This window comes from Myotis nattereri, assembly GCF_964212035.1.
Source record: "Myotis nattereri genome assembly, chromosome: 6".
In the NCBI taxonomy this organism is placed as follows: Eukaryota; Metazoa; Chordata; class Mammalia; order Chiroptera; family Vespertilionidae; genus Myotis; species Myotis nattereri.
The window spans coordinates 18,030,877-18,055,403 of NC_138081.1; the positions used below are offsets into that span (position 1 = coordinate 18,030,877).

The following is a 24,527-nucleotide window of genomic DNA, read 5'->3' on the forward strand; positions in this document are numbered from 1 at the left end:
GGAAGAAATCTGTAAAAGTGAGTTCCTTAATAGAATCTGAATTCCGGAGGAGGCAGCTGAGGAGCTGGAAAGCTAGTAAAAGAAGAAAGAAAAAAAGAGGGTTTGGGGGAGTAGAAGGAGAGAAAATAATGTGAAAAAGACCAAGATATTAGTAGAACACTCACAAATCACAACAGCCTACTTTACACAATTTGGCACAAATAACTTGAAAACACATATGAAATGGATAATTTCCTAGGAAAAATATTTGACAGAAATGATTCCAGTAGAGAAAGAAAACTAAAACCAATTTTTGTATTAAACATTGAGAAAGTATCAGGCCCATAAAATAAAAATCTTTTTTAGTGCCTTTTAGGTTTGATTATCATTATAGTTGCCTAATAACACTGGTGTTCTAGAAAAATACATAACTTTCTAAGGTGAGTATAACATTGATAATCAAACCTGATAACAGCACCAAAGAAAGAAAATTACAGACCAATCTCAAAGGGGGTGGGGGTGGGGGAACAAAATGGAAAATCAAATCCAACTACATCAATAGCTAAATTTAAATGCACATCATTCCAATTAAATGGCAGAGATTGATGGGATAAAAAAGCACGATCCAGTTACATGTAGTCTACAGGAGATACACTTTAAGTACAAAATTGCAAATTGAAAGCAAAAGGATAAACAGTTATACCATGCAAACTGTCAGAAAGCCAGAATACCTGTATTAATATTATCAGACAAAGTAATCTTCAAAACAAGAATTTCCAGAGTTAGGGACATTTCTAAAGTACTATTAGACAACAATTGTAAATGTTCACACTTAAAAAAAGCTTAAAAGTTCATGAATCAGAAAGTGATGGAATCAAGGAAAGAAAGATAATTTATAAACATAGCTGAAGATTTTAACACTCCTCTCATAAGTAATTGATATAACAACCAGACCAAGAAAAAAAACAAACCAGCAAGGATATAGAAGACCTGCGTGATGGTATCAACCACATTGACTTAAATGACACTTAGAGAAGATTATAGCGCCAAACCGCAGAAGACATATTCTTTTCAAGTGCACATGGAATTATCACCAAAATAGATTATATGCAGGACCATAAAACAAGTTTCAGTAAGTAATCTCAAAAAACTGCAATCTTATAAAGAAATTTTCTGACAATGGAATTAAATTATATTCCATAACAATAAGATTAAGAAAAATCTTAAATATTTAGAAGTTAATATATTTTTAAATAGAAATCAAATGAGAGACTATATTGAACTGAATTAAAATGATAACATACCGAAGTCTGTAGTCTGCAGCGGAAGCAGTACTTAGGGGGAAATTTATAGCCTTGATTGCCTGTTTTTGAGAGGAAGGAAGGTTAAAAATAAATGATGTAAGCTTCCTCTTTAAGAAGCTAGTAAAAAGATGTAGAAAGTCCAAAGTGAGTGGAAGAAGAAAAAAAGAATCAATGAAATAGAAAAGCAAAATAAAATAAATAAAGCCAAATTTTGTTTAAAATATTAATAAATTGATAAGCCCCTAAAAAAAAGTGACTAAGAACAAAAAAGGAGCTAGCACAAATGAGCAATATCAGTAATACAAAAGGAGCCAACACTACTGACCTGTATGTATAAAAAAGATTTAAGGGAATATCATGCCAATAAATTTGACAATTTGGATAAAATGGCAAATTCTCAAAAAATACAATTTGCCCTGACCGGTTTGGCTCAGTGGATAGAGCGTCGGCCTGCGGACTGAAGGGTCCTGGGTTCGATTCCAGTCAAGGGCATATACCTTGGTTGCGGGCACATCCCCATTGGGGGTTGTGCAGGAGGCAGCTGGTCTATGTTTCTCTCTCATCTTTGTTTCTAACTCTCTATCCCTCTCCCTTCCTCTCTGTAAAAAATCAATAAGATATATTTAAAAAGCCCTGATTGGTTTGGCTCAGTGGATAGAGTGTTGGCTTGCGGACTGAAGATATATTTAAAAAAATACAATTTATGAAAATGACACAAAATCAAATGGCTAATTTTAATAGTCATATCTATCACAAAAATTAATGTTATAACATCCCCATAAAGAAAACTCTAGCTCCAGGTGGTTTTACGATTAGTTCTATCACATTTAAGGAAGAAATGATTTTCATAAACTTTTACAGAAAACAGAATAAAAGAAACACATCCTAACTGATTTAATGAGGCTAGTATAACACCATTACCAAAATCTGACAAAAATATTTTAAAAAAAACATAGGCAAACCCCTATGAACAAAAATTCCTTAATGAAATATTATCTAATTAAATTCAGCAGTATGTCATAGAGACCAAAAAAACAATACAGAAAATCAATGAAACCAAGAGCTGGTTCTTTGAAAGGATAAACAAGATTGACAAACCTCTAGCCAGACTCACCAAGAAGCAAAGAGAGAGGACCCAAATAAACAAAATCAGAAACGACAGAGGCGAAATAACAACAGACCCCACAGAAATACAAATGATTGTTAAAAAATACTATGGACAGCTCTACTCCAACAAACTAGACAACCTGGAGGAAATGGACAAATTCCTAGAAAAATACAACATTCCAAAACTCAATCAGGAAGAATCTAAAAATCTCAACAGGCCAATAACTATGGAAGAAATTGAAGCAGTCATCAAAAAGCTTCCAGCAAACAAAAGCCCAGGACCAGACGGCTCCACAGGGGAGTTTTACCAAACATTCAAGGAAGAACTAAAACCTATCCTCCTCAGACTACTACAAAAAATTCAAGAGGAAGGAACACTTCCAAGCTCATTCTATGAAGCCAGCATCACCCTAATACCAAAACCAGGTAAAGACAACACAATGAAAGAGAATTACAGGCCAATATCCCTCATGAACATAGATGCCAAAATCCTCAACAAAATCTTAGCAAATCGGATCCAGCAGTACATCAGAAAGATCATACACCATGACCAAGTAGGATTTATCCCAGGGATGCAAGGATGGTACAATATCCGCAAATCAATAAACGTGATACATCACATAAACAAATTGAAAGAAAAAAACCACATGGTCATATCAATTGATGCAGAAAAAGCATTTGACAAAATTCAACACCCATTTTTGATAAAAGCTCTCAGCAAGGTGGGAGTAGAAGGATCATACCTCAACATAATAAAAGCCATATATGACAGGCCCACAGCCAACATCATACTCAATGGACAAAAACTAACACCATTTCCCCTAAGAACAGGAACAAGACAGGGATGCCCCCTCTCACCACTCCTGTTCAACATAGTACTGGAAGTGTTAGCCATTGCAATTCGGCAAGAAGAAGAAATAAAAGGCATCCAAATTGGAAAAGAGGAAGTAAAACTGTCCTTACTTGCAGACGACATGATATTATACATACAAAACCCTAGAGACTCCGTCAAAAAACTACTAGACTTAATACATGAATTTGGCAATGTAGCAGGATACAAAATTAACCCCAAGAAATCTGAGGCATTTCTATACACCAATAGTGAACTTTCAGAAAGAGAGATTATAAAAACAATCCCGTTTACCATCGCACCAAAAAAATTAAGCTACCTAGGAATAAACTTAACTAAAGAGGTAAAAGACCTCTACTCAGAAAACTACAGGATGTTGAAAAAAGATATAGAGGAAGACATAAACAGATGGAAGAACATACCGTGTTCATGGATTGGTAGAATCAACATCATTAAAATGTCCATACTACCCAAAGCAATCTATAAATTCAACGCACTTCCCATTAAAATACCAACGGAATACTTCAGAGATCTAGAACGAACTCTCCAAAAATTCATCTGGAATAAAAAAAGACCCCGGATAGCTACAGCAATCCTGAAAAAGACCAAAGTAGGTGGGATCTCAATACCAGATATCAAGTTGTATTACAAAGCCACTGTTCTCAAAACTGCCTGGTCCTGGCACAAGAATAGGCATATAGATCAATGGAATAGAATAGAGAGCCAAGAAATCGGCCCGAACCAATATGCTCAATTAATATTTGACAAAGGAGGCAAGAACATACAATGGAGCCAAGATAGTCTCTTCAATAAATGGTGTTGGGAAAATTGGACAGATATATGCAAGAAAATGAAACTGGACCACCAACTTACACCATACACAAAAATAAACTCAAAATGGATAAAGGACTTAAATGTACGACAGGAAACCATAAAAATTCTAGAAGAATTCAAAGGCAACAAAATCTCAGACATATGCCGAAGCAATTTCTTCACTGATACAGCTCCTAGGGCACTTGAAACTAAAGAAAAAATGAACAAATGGGACTACATCAAAATAAAAAGCTTCTGAACAGCAAAAGAAACCATCAACAAAACAACGAGTAAACCCATTGTGTGGGAAAACATATTTGCCAATGTCATATCTGATAAGGGCCTAATCTCCAAAATTTATAGGGAACTCATACAACTTAAGAAAAGGAAGATAAACAATCCAATCAAAAAATGGGCAAAGGACCTAAATAGACACCTTTCAAAAGAGGACATTCAGAAAGCCAAGAGACATATGAAAACATGCTCAAAGTCACTAATCATCCAAGAGATGCAAATCAAAACAACAATGAGGTAGCGTCTCACACCTGTCAGACTGGCTATCATCAACAAATCAACAAACGACAAGTGCTGGAGAGGATGTGGAGAAAAAGGAACACTTGTGCACTGCTGGTGGGAATGCAGACTGGTGCAGCCACTATGGAAGACAGTATGGAGTTTCCTCAAAAAACTTCAAATGGAACTCCCATTTGACCCTGTGATCCCACTTCTAGGAATATATCCCAAGAAACCAGAAACACCAATCAGAAAGGATATATGCACCCCTATGTTCATAGCAGCACAATTCACCATAGCTAAGATCTGGAAACAGCCTAAGTGCCCATCAGTAGATGAATGGATTAGAAAACTGTGGTACATCTACACGATGGAATACTATGCTGCTCTAAAAAGGAAGGAACTCTTACCATTTGCAATGTCATGGATGGAACTGGAGAGCATTATGCTAAGTGAAATAAGCCAGTCAATGAAGGAAAAATACCACATGATCTCACTCATTCATGGATAATAGAGACCATTATAAACTTTTGAACAATAATAGATACAGAGGCAGAGCTGCCTCAAACAGATTGTCAAACTGCAGCGGGAAGGCCGGGGAGGGTTGGGGGGCAGGAGGTAGGGGGGTAAGAGATCAACTAAAGGACGTGTATGCATGCATATAAGCATAACCAGTGGACATAAGACATTGGGGGATAGGGGAGGCTAGGGGACTGTCTAGGGCGGGGGGATAAAATGGACACATATGTAATACCCTTTGTAATACTTTAAGCAATAAATTTAAAAAAAAAAATTCAGCAGTATGTCAAAAGGTAAATACACCTGAACAAATGGAGTTTATCCCAGGAATGTACTTTGATATTTGAAAATCAATCAATGTTATTTATATTAATAGGGAAAAGGAAAACATGGTTGTGTTAATAAATATGGAGAAAGCATTTGGCAAAATTTGCCAGCTGTTTATTATTCAAAACAAAACAACTCAAAAAAATTGGAATAGAAGGGAACTTAAAGCTGATAATTAACATACACACATGTACATTTATATAAAATATATATTGCCACATATATAATGTCACATCTATTTGCCACAAATCTACCACAATATCATACTGAATTATAATATTTATAAACCCACACCTAGTGGACTGAGTGATGAAATAGTAAATGTTTTTTCTCCAAAATTAGGAACAAGCTAAGGCTGTGCACTCCAAATACTCCTATTTAATATTGCCCTGGAGGTCCTAGCAAGTACAGTAAGACAAGAAAAAGAAATAACATAACTGAAAAATAATAAAACTGTCATATCTACAGATGACACGATTGCATATCTAGAAAATCCGAAGGAATCATATAAACTAGAAGTGAGCTTAACAAAATTGACAAAATTGCTGCATATAAGGTCAGTCAATGTGTAAAAATCAAGTGTATTTATCAACAGAAAACAAAAAATGAAAACTTAAATCTGGTATCATTTATATTGGTATCATCAAGCATGAAATCTCTAAGAAGTCAAAACTCATGCAGAATTTTTGCACAAGAAATTGTAACAATGAGAAGAATTAAGAAAGACAAACAAACAACAACAACAAAAAACAACCATAAAGTTATATCAGGTTTATAGTTTGGAAGATTCACTATTGTAAAGATGGCAATTCTCAAATTTATCATTGCATCTAAGCATTTCCAGCAGGGTTTTATTTCTTATGGAATTGTATAAGCTGACTCAAAATCTTATAGAAACATAAAGGGTCAAGACAATCTTGAGTAAAAATAAAATGATAGGACTCACTCTATTTGATGTCAAAAGAACTATGATAAGTTATAACAATTAAAACTATGGTGTTGATACAAGGATAGACAAATAGATGAACAGAATTGATGACCTTAGTTAAAATGAAGAGTCCATATATATGTGAAGGTATTAGATATCTCTTGTATACCACCTCAAATCTACTCAACCCACCCTTTACTCGTTTCATCTTGACTTAGACCAACTTCCCACAGACGCAACCTAATAATGCTCTTAGCCTCTTTCTTCTGGGCCTACGAGATCGCATTTGGCACTTGTGCATGAACTACTCACATATACTTGGAGTTATATCCATGAACCACTCAGCCAGTGGGGTTGGAGGCCAATGGGTAAATGCTTTGCTTTCCTCTCCCATTCCCCCAAGCAGTCAATTCTGAGGTACATTTCCTAAGGTTCCTCTGGAGGCCCTGTGGGATTGGGCACTCATAGCAGTGGCCATTCTCTAACTTACGCTTGTATAGGCTTTCTCTTCATTTCTCCTTCACTCCCTGTCCCTCTCTCATTTCTTGGGGTCATATCACAGATAAACTGTTGACATAATAAGCCTTTGTCTCAGACTCTGCTTATGGGAAAAACTCAGGTTAAACAGTGGATTCATATAATATATCCAACAAAAAATGTTTACATATATTCACCAAAAGATGGAAAAGAATGCTCATAGCAGTAGTACTCATAGTACTATCAAACTGGAAATGATCCAAATATCCAAAAACAATACATAAATTGTGTTGTATATTCATGTAATTTCATGAAGCAATGAAAATAAAGTACTGCTACACACAAAACAGATGATTCTCATAAAATCTTGAGTGGAAAAAAGTCAAACATAAATGAATATATATTGTATGATTCCACTGAGGTAAAATTTAAAAATAGGGGTAAGTATTCTATTGTGTTCCGACTCAGGGTAGTGTTACCTCAGGCAGAGGGAGAAGGTAGATTGGGTCTAGGAGGGTCTCTCTGGAGTGCTAGTCATTTACCATCTTCTATTTCTTTTCTATAATGAAGTTACATGAATTTGTTCACTTACTAATAATTGGCAACACTTATTATTTACTTATACATTTTGAATAAGTTTTACTTCAATAAAAAGTTAAATAGCAATACATATTACAAAGAAACAGAGCATGAACTTCAGAGGAATAAAAACTTACAATGTGTAAAAAAATTAAGTAAAAGGGCGAAGGCTTAGAAGATGAAGTATCTCAAATGGTACAAAAAAAGAAGAGTTGGTGCCCAATTGGTGTGGTTCAGCGGTTGAGCGTCAACCTATGAACCAGAAGGTCACTGTTTGATTCCGGTGGAGGGCACATGCCAGGGTTGTGGGCTCCATCCCCAGTAGGGGGCATGCAGGAGGCATCCAATCAGTGATTCTCTCTCATCATTGATGTTTCTATTTCTCTCTCCCTCTATGAAATCAATAGAAATATATTTTTAAAAAAATAGCTGATGGAGGATGTTGAGCAAAAATGGTGGGGTGAAGGCACTTCATCCCTCTGACCTGTTAAAGAATCTTATTCACAATTAGTTAACTAGTCTAAATTTCATTTCTACTAATTGTTGTTAACTGCATATAAAGTATGGCCATGAAGACATGCAGGTAAAACCAACACAAAAAAGCTATCAAAGGATGATGAGTGACTAGATTTTTCACAGCAAACTAAAATTTTATTTTCCTTCACGTAAATGCCTGCTGATATTTTACAGGACAATAAGTATCTGTAAATAAAAGAAACAATAATAAAATCTTCCATCAGAATTTCAATAATTTCATCAAAGTTACAGAATTTACTTTCTTCTTACTACTAAGGTTAATAGCACTTTCTCAAGTGAATTTAATGGTACCGATTCAATGTACAGATAGCACTTGAGTAGTAATGCTTTTAAACAGATGAATTTCTTTCAGTTGTTAATATTGGCATCTCGGTAATGCAGGCAAGTTCATAGCTACAAAGCAAGCCATCGTGACCCGTCTCATTTCTAAGATCTCTAATCTGGAGTTTAGACTTCTTGAGTTTGTTACCTACCATTTAACTTCTCAGCTTTTAAATCTATGGTACATTTCCAGTGATTCCATTTTATACTATTAAGAGGTTCTATAATGAAATGAGAATTAGGTGCTAACATTTTTTATTGACATTAAGAAATAATTCTCCCACCTCAATTTAGGAAGCACTTAAATTCAATTGTATTTTTAACTCTGCCACTTTTGTTCTCTACACCTAACTTATCCTTTCTTTCTGAAATACATTTCCCATTTTTCCTATTTAGCCAGTTGGTGTATATTTATACATGAAATCACAATATTTTCTAGGGCCTGTACATTTTACCTAGTAGAGTTTAGGCTAATTCTGCATCTTCAAATATTCATATCTAAAAGATGCTTGTGCTCTTTTACTACGGGTTACCAGGAATAAAACAAACATTGTTTTATCTAATTTGATTATAATGTAATTAATGATTTAGTTTTCAAACAAGCAAATAATTATAGAACACGGGAAAACATTGCTGAGCTGACGCCCATCTCTAATACTTGGGCCAGTGCCAGACCAAAGGGAAAGGAATGGATATTCACAGTGTTATAAAACATCAGAGTAAAATGACCAATCAGGAAATAGCAACAATGAATTTTATGATAGAAATAATATGTTTAGTATGAATCTGCCAGTAATTGAATTTTTTTTTTGGGGGGGGGGGAATTAAATGAAAACCTAAGTCCTTTGGAAAGAAATAGGACAATGAATGCCCAGATACATCCTCATGTTAGGAATGCAGTCTCTCCAAAATTCAATATACAAAGGTGATCCCATTTAATTTTCAACAGTTTTCAATTTCTTCTTGCTCTCCAGCAAACTAAAACTTACGTACATTTTCACATTATTGGGGAATGATCCAAAACTTGATTCAGTTTGAATGACAAGTATTCTGTGACATGGGGTAAAAAGTTGTCTTTTGCAACCAAGTTATAAGACACAATTGTCAAGAAAGTGCATTTCACATAAAAGTACCCATTAGGACTGAAACTTAAAGTGCAACATATAAGGTACTTTAAATAGTGCAAAGTTGCTAAATATATACATTGTATGTGCCAAGTCCAAATAGAGCAGGATCTTCTCTCTGCCTACGCCAGACAGAACAATGGAAACATACTTCCACATTTGGAATCCTTTGCAGGTATGTGTATTTTGGTCCATCTCTGTGTGCGCATGTGTGAGAAAGACTGTGCCTGAATATGTATATCACTGCTTTCGGGTCTGTGCAAATGTCTCCAGGTGGTTTTCTAGAATATGAAACCTTTAAACACTGACATAATTGCTCAATCTCCACTTGTAAGTAGCATTAGGCTTGTAATAACGGTTGAGCTATTTCAGCCTGCATATCTGGTAAGGCAGGTATTTGACTGCGAATTAAATGTTTAAAGAAAGTGATAAAAAATACAATAACTATAATGCTACCGAGAGAGACCCCTATGAAATAAGCGTTTGACTCTTGCTCGTGTTCTCCTGGCTTGCCACTGCCGCGGTGGGGTGGAGGGCTCTGAGTGTGAGTCACTGTCCTCGGGGCTGTTGGCCTGAGCAGATCCTGGACGCTGCCGAGGGACCCGTTGTGTGGCAGGGCGGGGATACCGAGGAGGTGGCAGAGCAGCGGGTACAGATCTGTGGCGTTCATAGCTGCTTTTGTGAAATTCTTTCTGAAGGCAGGACCGTGGGCTAAAAATATTGGATGCATTTCTGCTAACGCATTGTCATAACCGTGGTTGCCTACTGTAAAGATAAAATGCATGAAAATGTTAGCCAACCAGCAGGCATTCACATGGAAATAATTGTTGTACTGTCAAAGTCTGAACAAGTGAATGCAAACTTTATCCAATCTGACTTTTAAAACAGTCTTTTACAAACAATTTTTGCTGTTGTCCACATCACAATTCACTTCGGGAAATGAAAAGGCAGCTTTCTCAGACCAGCACGCCCTTGAGCAGCAGAGGATAACCTTGAGCAGCAGAGGATGAAGGGTAAAGAGCAAAACTGAGCCAAATCAAGGGAAAGAGAAACTGATTTTTATTTATTTACTTATTTTTGGGTGGCAAGTAAACTACTCGTTAGATACCTACTATGTTCTAACGATTGTTGCAAAGGTAAAAGATAAAGGTGCTCTTAGACATGAAGACAATAACTTCATAATTACTAACAAAACAAGAAAAGCAAGAGATAAAGAAAAAAACAAAAGACACCCCAAAAATAAAACCTCTAGTTTACAGTTACAATCCACTACCGAAAAACTAGTCAGGACTTGACTAGTCAGGATCCAACTTAGCACTGTGTGCCTAAGTATGGATACAAGTAAAGCAAAAACTTGAGTCTTCTGTCTTACCAAGTGATACAAAACTCAAGGATGAAAACTCCTGCATAATAAAAGCTGCAGTTTATTTAAGATTTATTTTATTTTTGTGAATGGCATTGCAATTTTTATTTTACTTTGCAATTATAGTTTGCATTCAACGCCTTTTCTGTATCAGTTTCAGGTGTGCAGCATAGTGGCTAGACTTTCATTTGGGTTACAAAGTGTTCACTCCAAAAATTCCAGCGCCCACCTGGCGCACCATAGGCAGTTATTACAATATTGTTGACTATATTCCTTATAATAAAAGCTGCATTTTATTAATCCTCACCTAAGGATATTTTTCCCATTGATTTTTTTTTTTTTTTTTTTAGAGTGGAAGGGAGGGATGGGGGAGAAAGAGAGAAATATCAATGTGAGAGAGACACATCAATTAGTTGCCTCCCATATGTGCCCCAGCTGGGACTGGGGATTGAACCTGCAACCCAGGTACATGCCCTCGATCAAGAACAGAACCCTTGGTGTGTGGGCTGATGCTCTAATCACTGAGCCACAACAGCCAGGGCTAAAATCTGCATTTTAAGGGCACTTATGCTTATTGGCCTGGTATCACAGTGCAAAGGAGAAGGAGCTACTGTTGATAAGATGGCAACCTAAGAAAAGTGACCAGCTTTATTTTAAAGGTGGTGAGAACAATGACTAGCAAATCAGTCTCTAGTACCTATCTATAATAATAAAAGCATAAGATGCAAATCGACCGAACCGAACAGCAGAACGACCGTCTGGACGACCACGCTTTGACACCCACTGGCACCAGGCCAGCCAAGGCGGATGCAATGTGATTGGTCGGGGGCCTGGCCATCACCACATGATTGCCCTGCAGAGGGAGGCCTAGGCCACCAACCAGCGGGCTGCGGTGGGTGGGTAGGGTCTCCCTCTGTGGGGGTGCGATTGATCACATGATCCCTTGCAGAGGGAGGCCCAGGCCACCAGCTGGCAGGGCAATCTATCAGGGGGCTCCACGATCGTCCCAAAGAGGGAGGCCGAGGCTGCCCCGTGGCGGTGCTGTGGTGGGTGGGCAGGGCCTCCCTCTGCAGGGGCGATCCATTGAGCAGCCCTGGCCAGATGGGTGGGGCCTACCTCTTAGGGGTGATTGATTGCAGGGCTCCTGAACTGTGAGAGGGCACAGGCCAGGCTGAGGGACCATCCCTGCCCCAGTGCACGAATTTTGTGCACCGGGCCTCTAGTCTATATACATAAAACCCTAATATGCAAATAGACCAAATGGCGGAACAACTGAACAACCGGTGGCTATGACATGCGTTGACCACCAGGAGGCATGTGCAGAACATGGTGGGCATCGGCCACGGAAGGATGGTGGAGCAGGTGAGTGGGGGTGCCAGACAAAGGCAGGATGCCGGTCACTGTCATCGGGGTGAGCCTCTGGTGGTTACTGAAAATTCTTTGCTCCCGCACGCTGCGGTCCCACTCGGTGCTCACACCTCCTGCCAGCGTTGGCCCCACTTGCACCTGCTGCTGGCGCCGGAGCCGCCGCTCACACCCGCTGCCGGCACCTGGCGCTGGTCCCGATCACTCAGCGCTATCAGCAAGTGCGAGTGGTAGCTGCCGGCCCCAATCACCCCTGAGGGCTTCTCCACCTCCCCCTGCTCCTTAGGGGTGATCAGGGCAGCAGCCGCTGCTCGCACCCGCTGACAGCTCGGCCCTGTTTGCACCTGCTGCTGGCGCCAGCCCCAATTGCTCCACGCCATCAGCATGTGGGAGCAGCGGCGGGAGCGGGGCTGCTGGCAGACAGGGGACTGGGGGCCACGGCAGGAGGGGCCGGGCAGTGGCGCAGAGGATGGGCCAAGACCCGCCGCTGTGCCCTCTGCAGCCTCGTGGCCCACAGTTCCTTTCAAGGTGCAGGAATTCGTGCACTGAACCCCTAGTATTGCTACAATGAAATTTGCAACAGGGATACAACATTAAAAAAAAATCTTAAATCAATTTTTCTGAAAGTCACAAACTGATTGATCTTTAGTAGTCTCCTCAGAGCAATTCCAAATCTACCCAAAGAAGTCTTTCTAAATGCCATGGTTCTTTTGCATTCACTTAAGTAAAAACAATACTGGCTTTATGTAATCATCTGTAATTATTTGACAGGGTGAACTATGCTATTCTACTAAATTTATAACATCAACATTGGGAAGTATGCCATTATACAATTTGTAATTGGATGATTGTTCTGTTCATTTCTATAAGAAGTTGGGATCTAGTCTCTCAGTCATGAAGACAAAGGCAATTCTCTCATATCCCACTTTTTATTAGAAAATCGGATTTGAAATGAAATCATTATGACTTACAAAATCTTTTCCATGAATAGGGACTTTGTTTTGTAGTGGCAGCCCCTACCATAAATGCTTGGTCCAGTAGGTAATCCTATAAAATAAAAGCCTAATATGCTAAGTGTCCGGTCATCCAACCAGTCAAAGCATAATATGCTAATGATATGCTAAGGCCACTCAACTGCTTGCTATGACCAGGGGGCAGACAGTCGACTGGTCGACCAGTCGCTATGAAGTGCACTGACCATCAGGGGGCAGATGCTCTGACTGGTAGGTTAGCTTGCTACTGGGGTCCAGCCAATCGGTACTGAGTGAGATGGGCCGGACACGCCCTGGAGCCCTCGTGTGGTCCCTCCCTGGCTGCCCAACCTCACGAGTCCCTCCCCAGCCCCAATCATGCACCAGTGGGGTCCCTTGGCCTGGCCTGCATCCTCTCACAATGTGAAACCCCTCGGGGGATGTCAGAGAGCCAGTTTTGGCCCGATCCCACAGGCCAGGCTGATGGACCCCACTGGTGCACAATTTCATGCACCAGGTCTCTAGTATTTAATAATGGATGCCTAAGGGCAGTGGTTCTCCAACTTCAATGTAAACTGAGACTCCCAGAGGGGGAGTGTAAAAACACAGATTGCTGGGCTATGCCCTTATAGTTTCTAAGTCAGTAGGTCTGGGTTGGGCCCAAGAATCTGCATTTCTAACAAATTCTCAGGTAATTTGGATGCTGTTGGTCCATGGAACGAATTTTGAGAACCTCTGCTTTTGAACATAAGGGCTTAATCTCTTGTGGAACTCAAGCTGAGATGAACTGTAATGGTCAATAATTATTTTGTTGAATAAATGGATATAATTTAATATAAATAGAAGCATTATTAAAGTTTCCTGCCAAAAATAGGTGTGACCAATATATTGTGTAATTGTAGTTCACCAAACCAAATTTCCAGAGAGTCCCTTAAATTCATGTAAACTGCCAAAACCGGTTTGGCTCAGTGGATAGAGCGTCGGCCTGCGGACTGAAAGGTCCCGGGTTCGATTCCGGTCAAGGGCATGTACCTTGGTTGCGGGCACATCCCCAGTGGGAGATGTGCAAGAGGCAGCTGGTCGATGTTTCTCTCTCATCGATGTTTCTAACTCTCTATCTCTCTCTCTTCCTCTCTGTGAAAAATCAATAAAATATATTAAAAAAAAAAAATTCATGTAAACTGCAAAGTTTTGAGCAACCCTTCTAACATAAGTACTAATTGCACACTACAGAATATCTGAACATATAAAGGCCAAATAAATTATTTTTCAAGGCCTTCTTAAAATGGTTCCCGTCATGTCATTAAATATTGGTTTACAGATCATTATCTGTATGTAAAACCAGTTTTAAGAACCAGGAACCATGTATATGTACAAATTACACAATGGCATAGAATCTGTCACTATGAATTATGTATACAAGTGCCATAGACAGGCAACTGCTTTTCTTTTCATCAATAAAGATGACAGGGATCTAATTCTACCTAAAGGGACATTTATATATATCAAGGACCAATAACCCAAACAGCACTTCTAGATAGTTTGACACAATGTGGATCCTTCAACATTCATGTAATGGAGTAGAAACAAATAACTGATCAGTAGTGCGTGTTAATATAGAGATCCACCAGGAATCCCATACCAACAGAGGGGGTTTAATATGGGGACTAGTTATAAAAGTGTTGAAGAGCTAAGAAGCAAACATGAGATGGTGAGGTTATCCAGTGTTAAGACAGTGGAACCTCCTACAGGGCCCAGGACTGGAGGGACAGAGGAAGAGGCAGTTGATTTTACTGGAGCCCAAAACCCAGGGCTACTTAGAGTTGAGGTCATAGAGATAGTTGGGAGCTGGGATCACAGAGGAAATGAACCCATTGTTAGAGACACAGCCTGAGGCAGAGAGTAGGGAACAAATACCCTGGCTCCCAAACTCCTGTCAGGGTGTTCTAATGGTCAAACCTAACCAGAAACCTGTTCACAAAGGAACAGGGGAATTTAGTCTATAAGGGTCAGTGACTGGTGATACAAAGCAGAGCAAGAAAAGAGCAGGGAGCTTGAGAGCAAATTGCAAATGACAGACACAATGGAGATGAGTAAAGTTCTGCGGATGACTTTTCCATTTGGATAGCTTGTTAAAGCAATATAAGAAGAGAAAATTATACATTAAGGATGGCAGAAAGTGCCTTATTTTGCATGTTTGAATTTTAAATGGAACTTCCATTATATTCTGATTTTATACAGTGGGAATAGCTCCAAAATTATATCACGAGGTATTAGGAAAATACATCTTGATATATTATTTTACATAACACATTAACCTCTTTTTAGAAATGTTTCCAAGGTATAAAAAAAAGTTGGCCTACATTTAGTAGAACCAGAAAGAAGGGAAGAAAATACTAGAAAGCTGATAATTGCAAATAAAAAATAGAGTTTAAATTCTAATGAAATCAGGCCTTCCTTGGCCGGGTGGCACAGGTGGTTAGAGCATAACCCCAATATGCCAAGGCTGCATGTACAATCCCCAGTCAGGACACATAGAAGAATCAACCAATGAATGCATAGATAAGTGGAACAACAAATTCCTCTTTCTCTCTCTCTCTTTCTTCCCCTTCCTCTCTCTCTCTCTAAAATCAATTAAAAAATTCTAATCAAAACTGTATATAAAACAGAGAAAATAATTCAATTTATAAATTTCAGTTATGTTTTTTCTCAGGAACATCATGTTTATAATTAGCAGTATAGGTCACTGTGCATATTTTTGGTCTGGCTTCAAGAGAAGTAAATGTTTCATTTTTAGGAGGTTACTTCTTTTTAAAGCTCCAAAGTTGGTCTCTTTACTTTGCTATTAATATCCTAGGGGCCCAGTGCACGAAGATTTGTGCATGGGGGGTGGGTCCCTCAGCCCAACCTGCACCCTCTCCAATCCAGGAGTTTCTGTTTGTCTTTGCAATCATATGAACAAATTGTCTGAGACCCCAACCCAGTTTGGTTTGTTGCTCACAGAATAATAGAGGCATTTTTTTTTCTTTGCTTCATTGGTGGAGATTTCCTGGAAGTTTTAGGATATCTTCCCTTTAATTTTTCCTAGACACTCTGATTTTACTTATGTCTCTCACCTTTGCTTTCCCTCCATCCCTCACCACAACAGTAACTTGCTCCAGGCTCACTTTGCTCTAGTGTCTAGGAGATCCGTCTGTCATCAGAACTGCGATTCTCAGCATTCCTGGTGCTCCCTGTGCTCTTGGTTTTCCCTTCTTACTCTGTCTCCGTCCCATGGCCTCCCACTCTGCCAAGTCCTCCAAGCCGCCAGCTCTCCCTCTCTGCTCTCTGCCCGGCGGCTTGGGGGGCATGTCTCCCTTGGTCACCAAGGAAGCCACGTCCCCCCAAGCCGCTGGTTCTCCTACTCTGCTCTCCGCCTGGCACCTGAAAATTAACCCACCATCTTTGACGGGTTAATTTGCATACTCACTCCTGATTGGCTGGTGAGCATCATGGATGTACGGTCAATTTACATGTTTCTCTTCTAGGATAACACCAGCTAGTTATTCGACCAGTAAGTAAAGTGCTTTATTATCCATCACATCCACTTTAGCACACAGCGATGCAGAATGGGAAGAAATAATTGTAACATACTCACACATAAGGCCTTCTGACTTATTCTGTAAAATGTACCACCCTTCGTCAGCCACTGCTATAATTGGTTGAACCCGGGTGTTGTATTTGTAATGCCATCTTTCCGGAATCTCCTCTTTTTTGTAAACAGTCATATTAGGATGAGCATGAGCTAGTGCTTCATAGACTTCATCAAATTTACCTTTAAGAGAAGGGAGAAGGAGAGACACTCAGAACAAAACACTCACTGCTACAATCAAAGAAACTATCATGGCAATAGAGGTCATTCAATGCACACACCCTACTGAGGTTACAAGCCAGCAAGCTAGCCAGACACTTTAGAATTCCCATCCCTTTTGAGGAACCTTGAGTAGAAAAGGGGGGGAGGGGAAAGCAGGGACTAATAAATAATCTTCTGTTCTAAGTAAATTATCCTTATACAATTCAGAGATCATTATGTAGAACCTGAAACCTCTAATTTGAGATTTCTTAATAACTTAAACATACACACAATGCATGTAATACAGCAACACTCAAACTGAAACAAAGGGTTCATTCTGCTAGTTATGAGTGCAGAGGTAGAGATTCTCTAGATAAGAAAATATGGGGAATGGAGGGTGAGGACTGGGACAGGACAAGGTGGAGGTGGGAAGCAGACTGCAAAGTAGAAAAATTCTTCAAAACCCTGGAGGTCTTGCAAAAGTACTTCATATGCAGTAAACTTGGGCACTGTCTGCACTCCTTTGCTTGTTATTCACATCCATTTCATAGGGGTTCCTCTCTTCCTCCCACACCAACAAGGCAACACCATACCGATTTTATAAGGAAAACTGAAGGATTGATGTGATTTTCTAAAACAACAACAAACTTGCTATTCCATAATGAATTTGTTGAAAATTTTGTGTGCAGGCACGTATGCCTATGTTAACGTTCACAGTTTCCTATGATCCTCTGAATTCCCCTGTGAGGGACAGAACTCTCATTCGGGAGGTATACAGCTCTTCCAAATCTGCTCTCTCATTTGAGACCTAGACTACCCTAGAAGCTGATAAGGAAGAAGCCAGACGAGTTGGTCCGAGTCTTGCTCTGTCTTACATTGTGATCTGGGGAAGTAATAATTGGTGACAGGGCTGATATGAAGCTTGGAGGAGAGATTTCTAAAAATTCATGGTCTTGTTATTGCTTCCCTTACTTATAGTTAAGAAAATGAAATCTCAGGTTAACCAAAGCTTTCTCCTTCCTACATTCCACGGCTTCCCTATTAAGCGGGTCATAAGGATATATCTATATATCTATATATCTTTATCTATATCTATACCTATATATCTATAGAGAGAGGGGCTTTTATGGCTTCTATGAAATCAGTCCTTTTCTATCTTCCCATTGCAACTTCTTTGAGAAGGGTGCTAAAACTTTCATCATATTAAATGATTCCAAAATGGTTAAATACAGCATCAATTGCAATATTCTAGGAAAAAGTGAAAAATTAGACTCCAAAGGAAAACCAGCAAGTTGGTTTAGGGAGATAAAATATTCTGTTAGCAACCTACAGCTGTCTGAGGGGAGGGTGGCTGGGGGGCTGGGTGAGAAGGGTCATTTCATAAATACAGAAAACCGTATGGTGATTATCAGAGGGAATAGGGGTAAGGGGGGCAATAGAAGAGGGTAAAGGGGAGATAAATGGTGATGGAAGAAGACTTAACTTGGGTGGTGACCACTCAATATACATATGATGTATTATAGAACTGTACACCTGAAACCTATATAATTTTATTAACCAATGTCACCCCAATAAATCCAATAAAAATTTAAAAGATTCTGTTAGCATATTTTCCAGAAAGTACACACCTACAGACACCACTGAAGGACACCAGAAAAGAACCAGCTCAAACAGGTTAAGGCATCTATTATGAACTTAAGGCAACCAAGAGCTCATTATAACAGTGAAATTCCCCCTTCTGAGTGGGCCCTGGATACCATTTTCTGAACATGGGGTGCAGGGAGAGGCATGACCTACTACTGAGCCCACACCTACCCTACACCAACCCTTACAGACTATGACAAAAATTTCCATCATGAATATGCACTGAAGTGACAGGATAAATGCAGAGACTCCCCAGTTTGGGGACCCATGGCTTTGGAAATTATTCCCCGTGGGCTTCTTATTTGGGGGCAAATAAATTGTGCTTTGTGTGGCAAGTTCGGTTCAGCAACAACAACAACAAAAAAAAGAGATTTTTGTTGTTGTTGTTGTTTTGGGGATCTAAGGAGTGAATTCCAGAATATTACCATGACACAGGCAAGCATACTTTAAAGGCACAGAAGCAAAAATTCCCCACTCAATGGCCCTGGGTTTATGCAGATTGGGTCTCAGACCAACAGTCAGACTCACCTTCTTTGGGCAGGATGGCTGCTACTGGAGATTGGTCAATCAGCAGGTAGTGCTCTTTATCCAGATACTGGTCGAGTTCTATCACCCTCTCCTCAGAACACTGGGTCATTCCGTGATCACTTGTGATAATTAGGTTCAGAGTGTTCCACAAGTTTGCCTTTTTCAGCATTTGTATAAGATATCCTAACTTGTTGTCAATATCTGAAATGACAGGCCCCATGAGTGGACTGTCAGGTCCCAAATGGTGGCCCATGTCATCGGGGTCTTCCCAATAGAGAAGACCAAGATTGATGGGCTCTTTTGATGTAAACCATTCAATAATTTTGGCCACTCTCTCTTCAAATGAAACGGACTCATTGTAAAGCATGTAGTGAGTAGGAAAGCTCTCATGGATTTTCACATCCGTGCCGGGCCACATGGCTGCACCACTGGTATGTCCAGCCTTCTGATTTGTGATCCATATTGGTGTTGCTTCTTCCCAAAACTCAGAATCATAAATATTCATGGTATCCAAGGAGAAAGATTTGTTCAGAATAGGATCAAACATGTCATTTGCAACAATCCCATGATTCTCTGCAAAGAGGCCAGTTACCAAGGTATAATGGTTAGGGTAGGTCTTCGTGATAAAAATATTAGTAACTTGCTTCACATGAACACCATATTTCATAACATAATGAAAATGAGGCGTTGGAACTCTATATAAGTAATCCCAACGGAATCCATCAAATGAAACTAGTAGAACCTTCTGCTGATCTGGTTGGAGAGAAAATGTAATTGAAAGTGTTAATGCAGCAAGTATGAAGGCTGCGCAGAGGAGTTTTGAAGTCATTTTCAAAGTGCTTGGTCAGTTCAGCATAAGATAATCTGTATAAGAAAAAAACATATAGAAGCTAATTTAGTTTTGTATCCTTTACTCAAAACTGAGAGTGATGGTGCTGAGTAATCCCAGTTATAAATCACAGCCTGCAAGGATTATGTTACAGAACTCCATCTTCAAGTAATAAAGCTAAGAAGTTTAGTTGCATTAGAAACTGTTTTACTTTCCAAGAATTTATCAAGAATTACAACATTCCTCAAAGGAATTATTTAAATAGGTTCCCAAACATCCCTTAAAAATATGATATAGTTTACAAACAACTTTTCAGAAACATTTTCAGGTTGACTCAAACTTCTGACAGTCGTATAAATACCTATAAATATATTTATCATTATTACACCTACTATTTTAACCTAGCAACAAGAAAGTACTGTTGGCAAACCCCATAATGCTTTAGAATATATATATATATATATATATATATATATATATATATATAATAGAATATATATTCTAATATATATAATAATGCTTTAGAATATATATATAATAGAATATATGTATGTATATATATATATAATTTTTTTTTTCCTCCAAGGCAAAGCCTGCCCTGGCAGGGTAGCTCAATTGGTTAGCATGTCATCTCAATATGCCAAGGTTGCAAGTTTGATCCCTGGTCAGGGTACATACAAGAATCAACTAATGAATGCATAAAAAAGTAGAACAATAAATCAATGTTTCTTTCTCTTTCTCTCTTCCTAACATCAATAAATATATAGAAAATTTTACAAAGACTTATGTTTGGTTCATCATAATTAGAGATGTTACTAGAGAGAGAAGAAAATACATTAACTTGAAGAGACAAAATTTGTGATATTCAATATATTTGTGAAATGTAATCCATCTTCATTTATTAATCAAATAATAGCCTTATTTAAACAATTAGATTCTAAACTAAATATAAACAGAAACATATTTTTAGGAGATATTTCCATATTTGTTTTATTTTTTCCTCTTTATTTTATTTTTCCCCCCAATCACCATTTATCCCTATACCCTCTCCCACCTCCACCTGCCCTTCTCCTCCCCACAATCACCACACTGTGCATGAGTTCTTTTTTTTTTTTTGCTCAACCCCTCCACCACCACATCCTGAATCCCTTCCTACTTACACCCCCACCCCCTCACACACACATACCAGAGCTATCTGCATGCTCTCTATGACCTGTCTTTATTTTGCTTGTTAGTCCAGTTTGTTCATTAAATTCCACATGAGTGAAATTATATGGTATTTGTCTTTATCTGACTAACTTATTTCACTTAGCATAATGTTCTCCAGGTCTATCCATGCTGTCACAAAGGATAAAATTTTCTTCCTTTTTACTGCAGAGTAGTATGCAATTGCATAAGTGTACCACAGCTGTTTTATCCACTCATCTGCTGATGGAAAATTGGGCTGCTTCCAAATATTGGTTATTGTATATAATACTGCAATGAACATAGGAGTGCATATATTCTTTCAAATTAGTGTTTCAGGTTTCTTCGGATAAAGTTCCAAAAGGAGAATTGCTGGGTCATAAGGCAGTTCTATTTTTCATTTTTTAAACAATATACTTTTATTGATTTAAGAGAGAAAGGGAGAGGGAAAGAGAGAGAGAGAGAAACATCAGTGATGAGAGAGAATCATTGATTAGCTGCCTCCTGCCCGCCCTCACCACCGCCCCCTGCCCCAGGAATCTCAAACCCAGGCATGTGCCCTGACCTGGAGTCAAACCATGACTTCCTGGTTCACAGGTAGATACTCAACCACTGAGCCACACCAGTGGAGCCATTTTTCATTTTTTGAGGTAACTCCATACTGCTGTCTACAGTGGATGCACCAATCTGCATTCCCACCAACAGTGCACAGGGGTTCCCTTTTCTCCACATACTTGCCAACACTTGTTTGATTTATTGATGAAGCCATACTGACAGGTGTGACATGATATCTCACTGTGGCTTTAATTTGCATTTCTCTGATGATTAGTGATGTTGAGCATCTTTTCAAATGTCTATTGGAGAAGTGTCTATTCAGATGCTGACCTTCCTAATGTCAAAATTTGTTAACATTTAATCTTATAACTGATAAGATTAAATCCCTTTGGACCAAGGTTGTTGGTCTGTTGTTTTTTTAAACTGCATGTATTTCTAAAAAACTTCCTTTTCCCCATTCCAGCCCACCCCCACCCCTACCCCTGGCCCTCACCACTCCACTGTCTATGTCCAAGGGCCATGCATATATGCCTACACGTTCTTGATTGATTACTTCCCATCTGCCCACCCTCCCCCGCTGTCCTCTGAGATTCTGCACTCTGTTCCATGCTTCCATGTCTCTGGATCCACTCCGTTCATCAGTTTATTTTGTTACTTAGATTCCACATGTGAGTGCGATCATGTGATACTTGTCTCTCTCTGACTCACTTATTTCACTTAGCATGATACTCTCCAGGTCCCTCCATGATGTATCAAAGGGTAAGAGATTCTTCTTTTTTACTGCTACATAGTATTCCATGGTATAAATGTACCACAGCTTTTTTTATCCACTTATCTATTGAGGGGCATTCGGGCTGTTTGCAGATCTTAGCTATTGTAAATTGTGCTGCTATGAACATAGGGGTGCACACATTCTTTCTGATTGGTGTTTTGGGTTTCTTAGGACATAGTCCTAGAAGTGGGATCACTGGGTCAAATAGCAGTTCCATATTTAATTTTCTGAGGAAACTCCATACTGTTTTCCATAATGGCCCCACTGGCCTGCATTCCCACTAGTAGTGTAATAGGGTTTCCTTTTCTCCACATTCTCACCAGCTAAAAAGCTTTTATTCAAGAAAGCTAAGAGGCAATGTAGATAAACAATACATATGTAAATTTTGTTGGTTCTCATTGGAATTGCAAATCAAGCAAGGATCTTTTGTTCTTCCCTTTTCCTGTCCATTCTTGCATGCAGGTATTTGAAAGCCCACCAAAAACTGGATCTAACCATACTTTGGGCCAAGAAATCTCTTGAATTCAGCTTTGACATCTTCCTAATTTGAATCACTGAAGACATGTTTAAACCTCAAAAAATGAGCCTGTCTTGCCTTGCTATATTAGAGCTATAGGTACATAAAAACCTCTTGGCATACTTGCTTTCTTTTTAGATGCAATAATTCTATTTTGTTTGCTTTTTAAACATGATTTTACCACACAGAGAACTACATTGGTTAAACTAAAATTGTCTGGAGCATAGTTCTCCAGACAATGATTCAAAATTAAATTTAAAAACTATTTCTCAAATGGCAATAGTGTTTCCTATTCTGGAAGGGACATTAAAAATAACTTCCAATAAGGAACTGCAAATATATTTACTAACATATGTAGATGAGGATGGTTGTTCCTTCCTCTTTCTCCCTTTTCCATCACCGCCCTAACACAAGGAAGGCTAATACAAACTAAATATAATTTAAACCTAAAAAAAAAAAAAAGCAACTACGCGAAACACCTGATTTTCCTCTACGTAAATTGATTCAGTAACCGCGATAAGCAGGCAAGAACTGCTTTCTCGGGACAAAGGAAAACAAACAAAGGCTAAGTGCTGTCTAAAGCACAGGAATGTTTGAAAACCGACAGCCTCACCTCCATGACAGAGCAAACAGAGAGATGGGGCTGGGATGAACGACATCTCAGGGTTTTTTTTCATGCATGAAATGCTGCACAGGGCGGCGGAAACCCTGCCTCGGGGTCCAAATTTCACTGGGCCGCTTTCCAGTTCCTCTTCCCTCCACCCGCCCCGCACAGACAGCCTTGGGAATCTGGAGGGCAGGGGCGCCAGGAAACTCGAAGGAGACGGCCCGGGGAGGAGGAGCAGGTGAATCGACATCAAGCAGAGGGTGATGCGTCGCCCCATCGCCCCCACTGGGGTTCCAGCCGGTCCTGCGGAAGGGTCGCGCCCCCCGCGGCCTGCGGATGCCCCGACGTGGGCTGTGTGTGCACTGGGGGCTCGTTTGGGGACCCACCGAGAGCTCACGGGGTCACCAGAAGGCAAGCCGCCCGTTTCCCTGGACACTTACCTTCGCAACGATCCGGTCCGTCCGCATCGGCTTGGGGGAACGGGAGGCAGGATCTGCAGGGGGCTCCCTTCCTCAGACCCGGGGCAATAGCGGGGACCTGGGGGACCCCTTGAACCCGCCGCCGCTCACCCGCACGCAACCTCAGCGCGGAGCACCTGACCAGCACCGCGTCCCCGCCGCCGGCTCCGCCCCTTGGCTTTCATTGGCTCCGGTGGAGATACCCTGTTGACGGGTTCCCGGGAGTCGCTGAAGCCCCTGTCAATCAGCGGGAGCGGGCGGGGCTGCCTGGGTTTGGAGGGCGGAGGGGGCGGGAGCCGCCTGGAGCTGAAAGCCGCGCTGGCCGAGCCGGGAGGCGCGAGGGGCGGGGCAGCGGACCCCCGCTTTGCCCAGGGAGCCTTTTCTGTAGTCAGTGATGCAGATTGTAATGCGCTACCCCAGTGGTTTGTGTGCTCTAACACTCACTATTTTTGTTAAAAGCGACTTTGATTTTCTTACCCGTTCTCTTAAGTGTTTTTTTCTTCTTCTTTTTTTTTTTTCTTAT

The 24,527-nt window shown here is 39.9% G+C and overlaps 1 protein-coding gene across 2 annotated transcripts; it reads right to left on the reverse strand.

Moving 5' to 3' along the window:
• Positions 1-7,441: 7,441 nt before the first annotated feature.
• On the reverse strand, positions 7,442-24,161 carry ENPP5 (ectonucleotide pyrophosphatase/phosphodiesterase family member 5). Of its 2 annotated transcripts, XM_081094255.1 has the most exons (5): positions 23,987-24,161; positions 19,082-19,945; positions 16,715-16,891; positions 9,835-10,143; positions 7,442-8,098 (listed from the first exon to the last, which is right to left on the reverse strand). In XM_081094255.1, exons 2-5 carry the CDS (start codon positions 19,908-19,910, stop codon positions 8,058-8,060), a joined length of 1,356 nt encoding a protein of 451 aa, XP_080950381.1. In that variant the 5' UTR covers positions 19,911-19,945; positions 23,987-24,161; the 3' UTR covers positions 7,442-8,057. The 2 variants fall into 2 exon arrangements, 1 of the variants encoding a protein (XP_080950381.1); XR_013996156.1 differs by lacking the exons at positions 7,442-8,098; positions 9,835-10,143 and adding an exon at positions 16,107-16,429 and having other exon boundaries at positions 16,566-16,891.
• Positions 24,162-24,527: the final 366 nt, after the last annotated feature.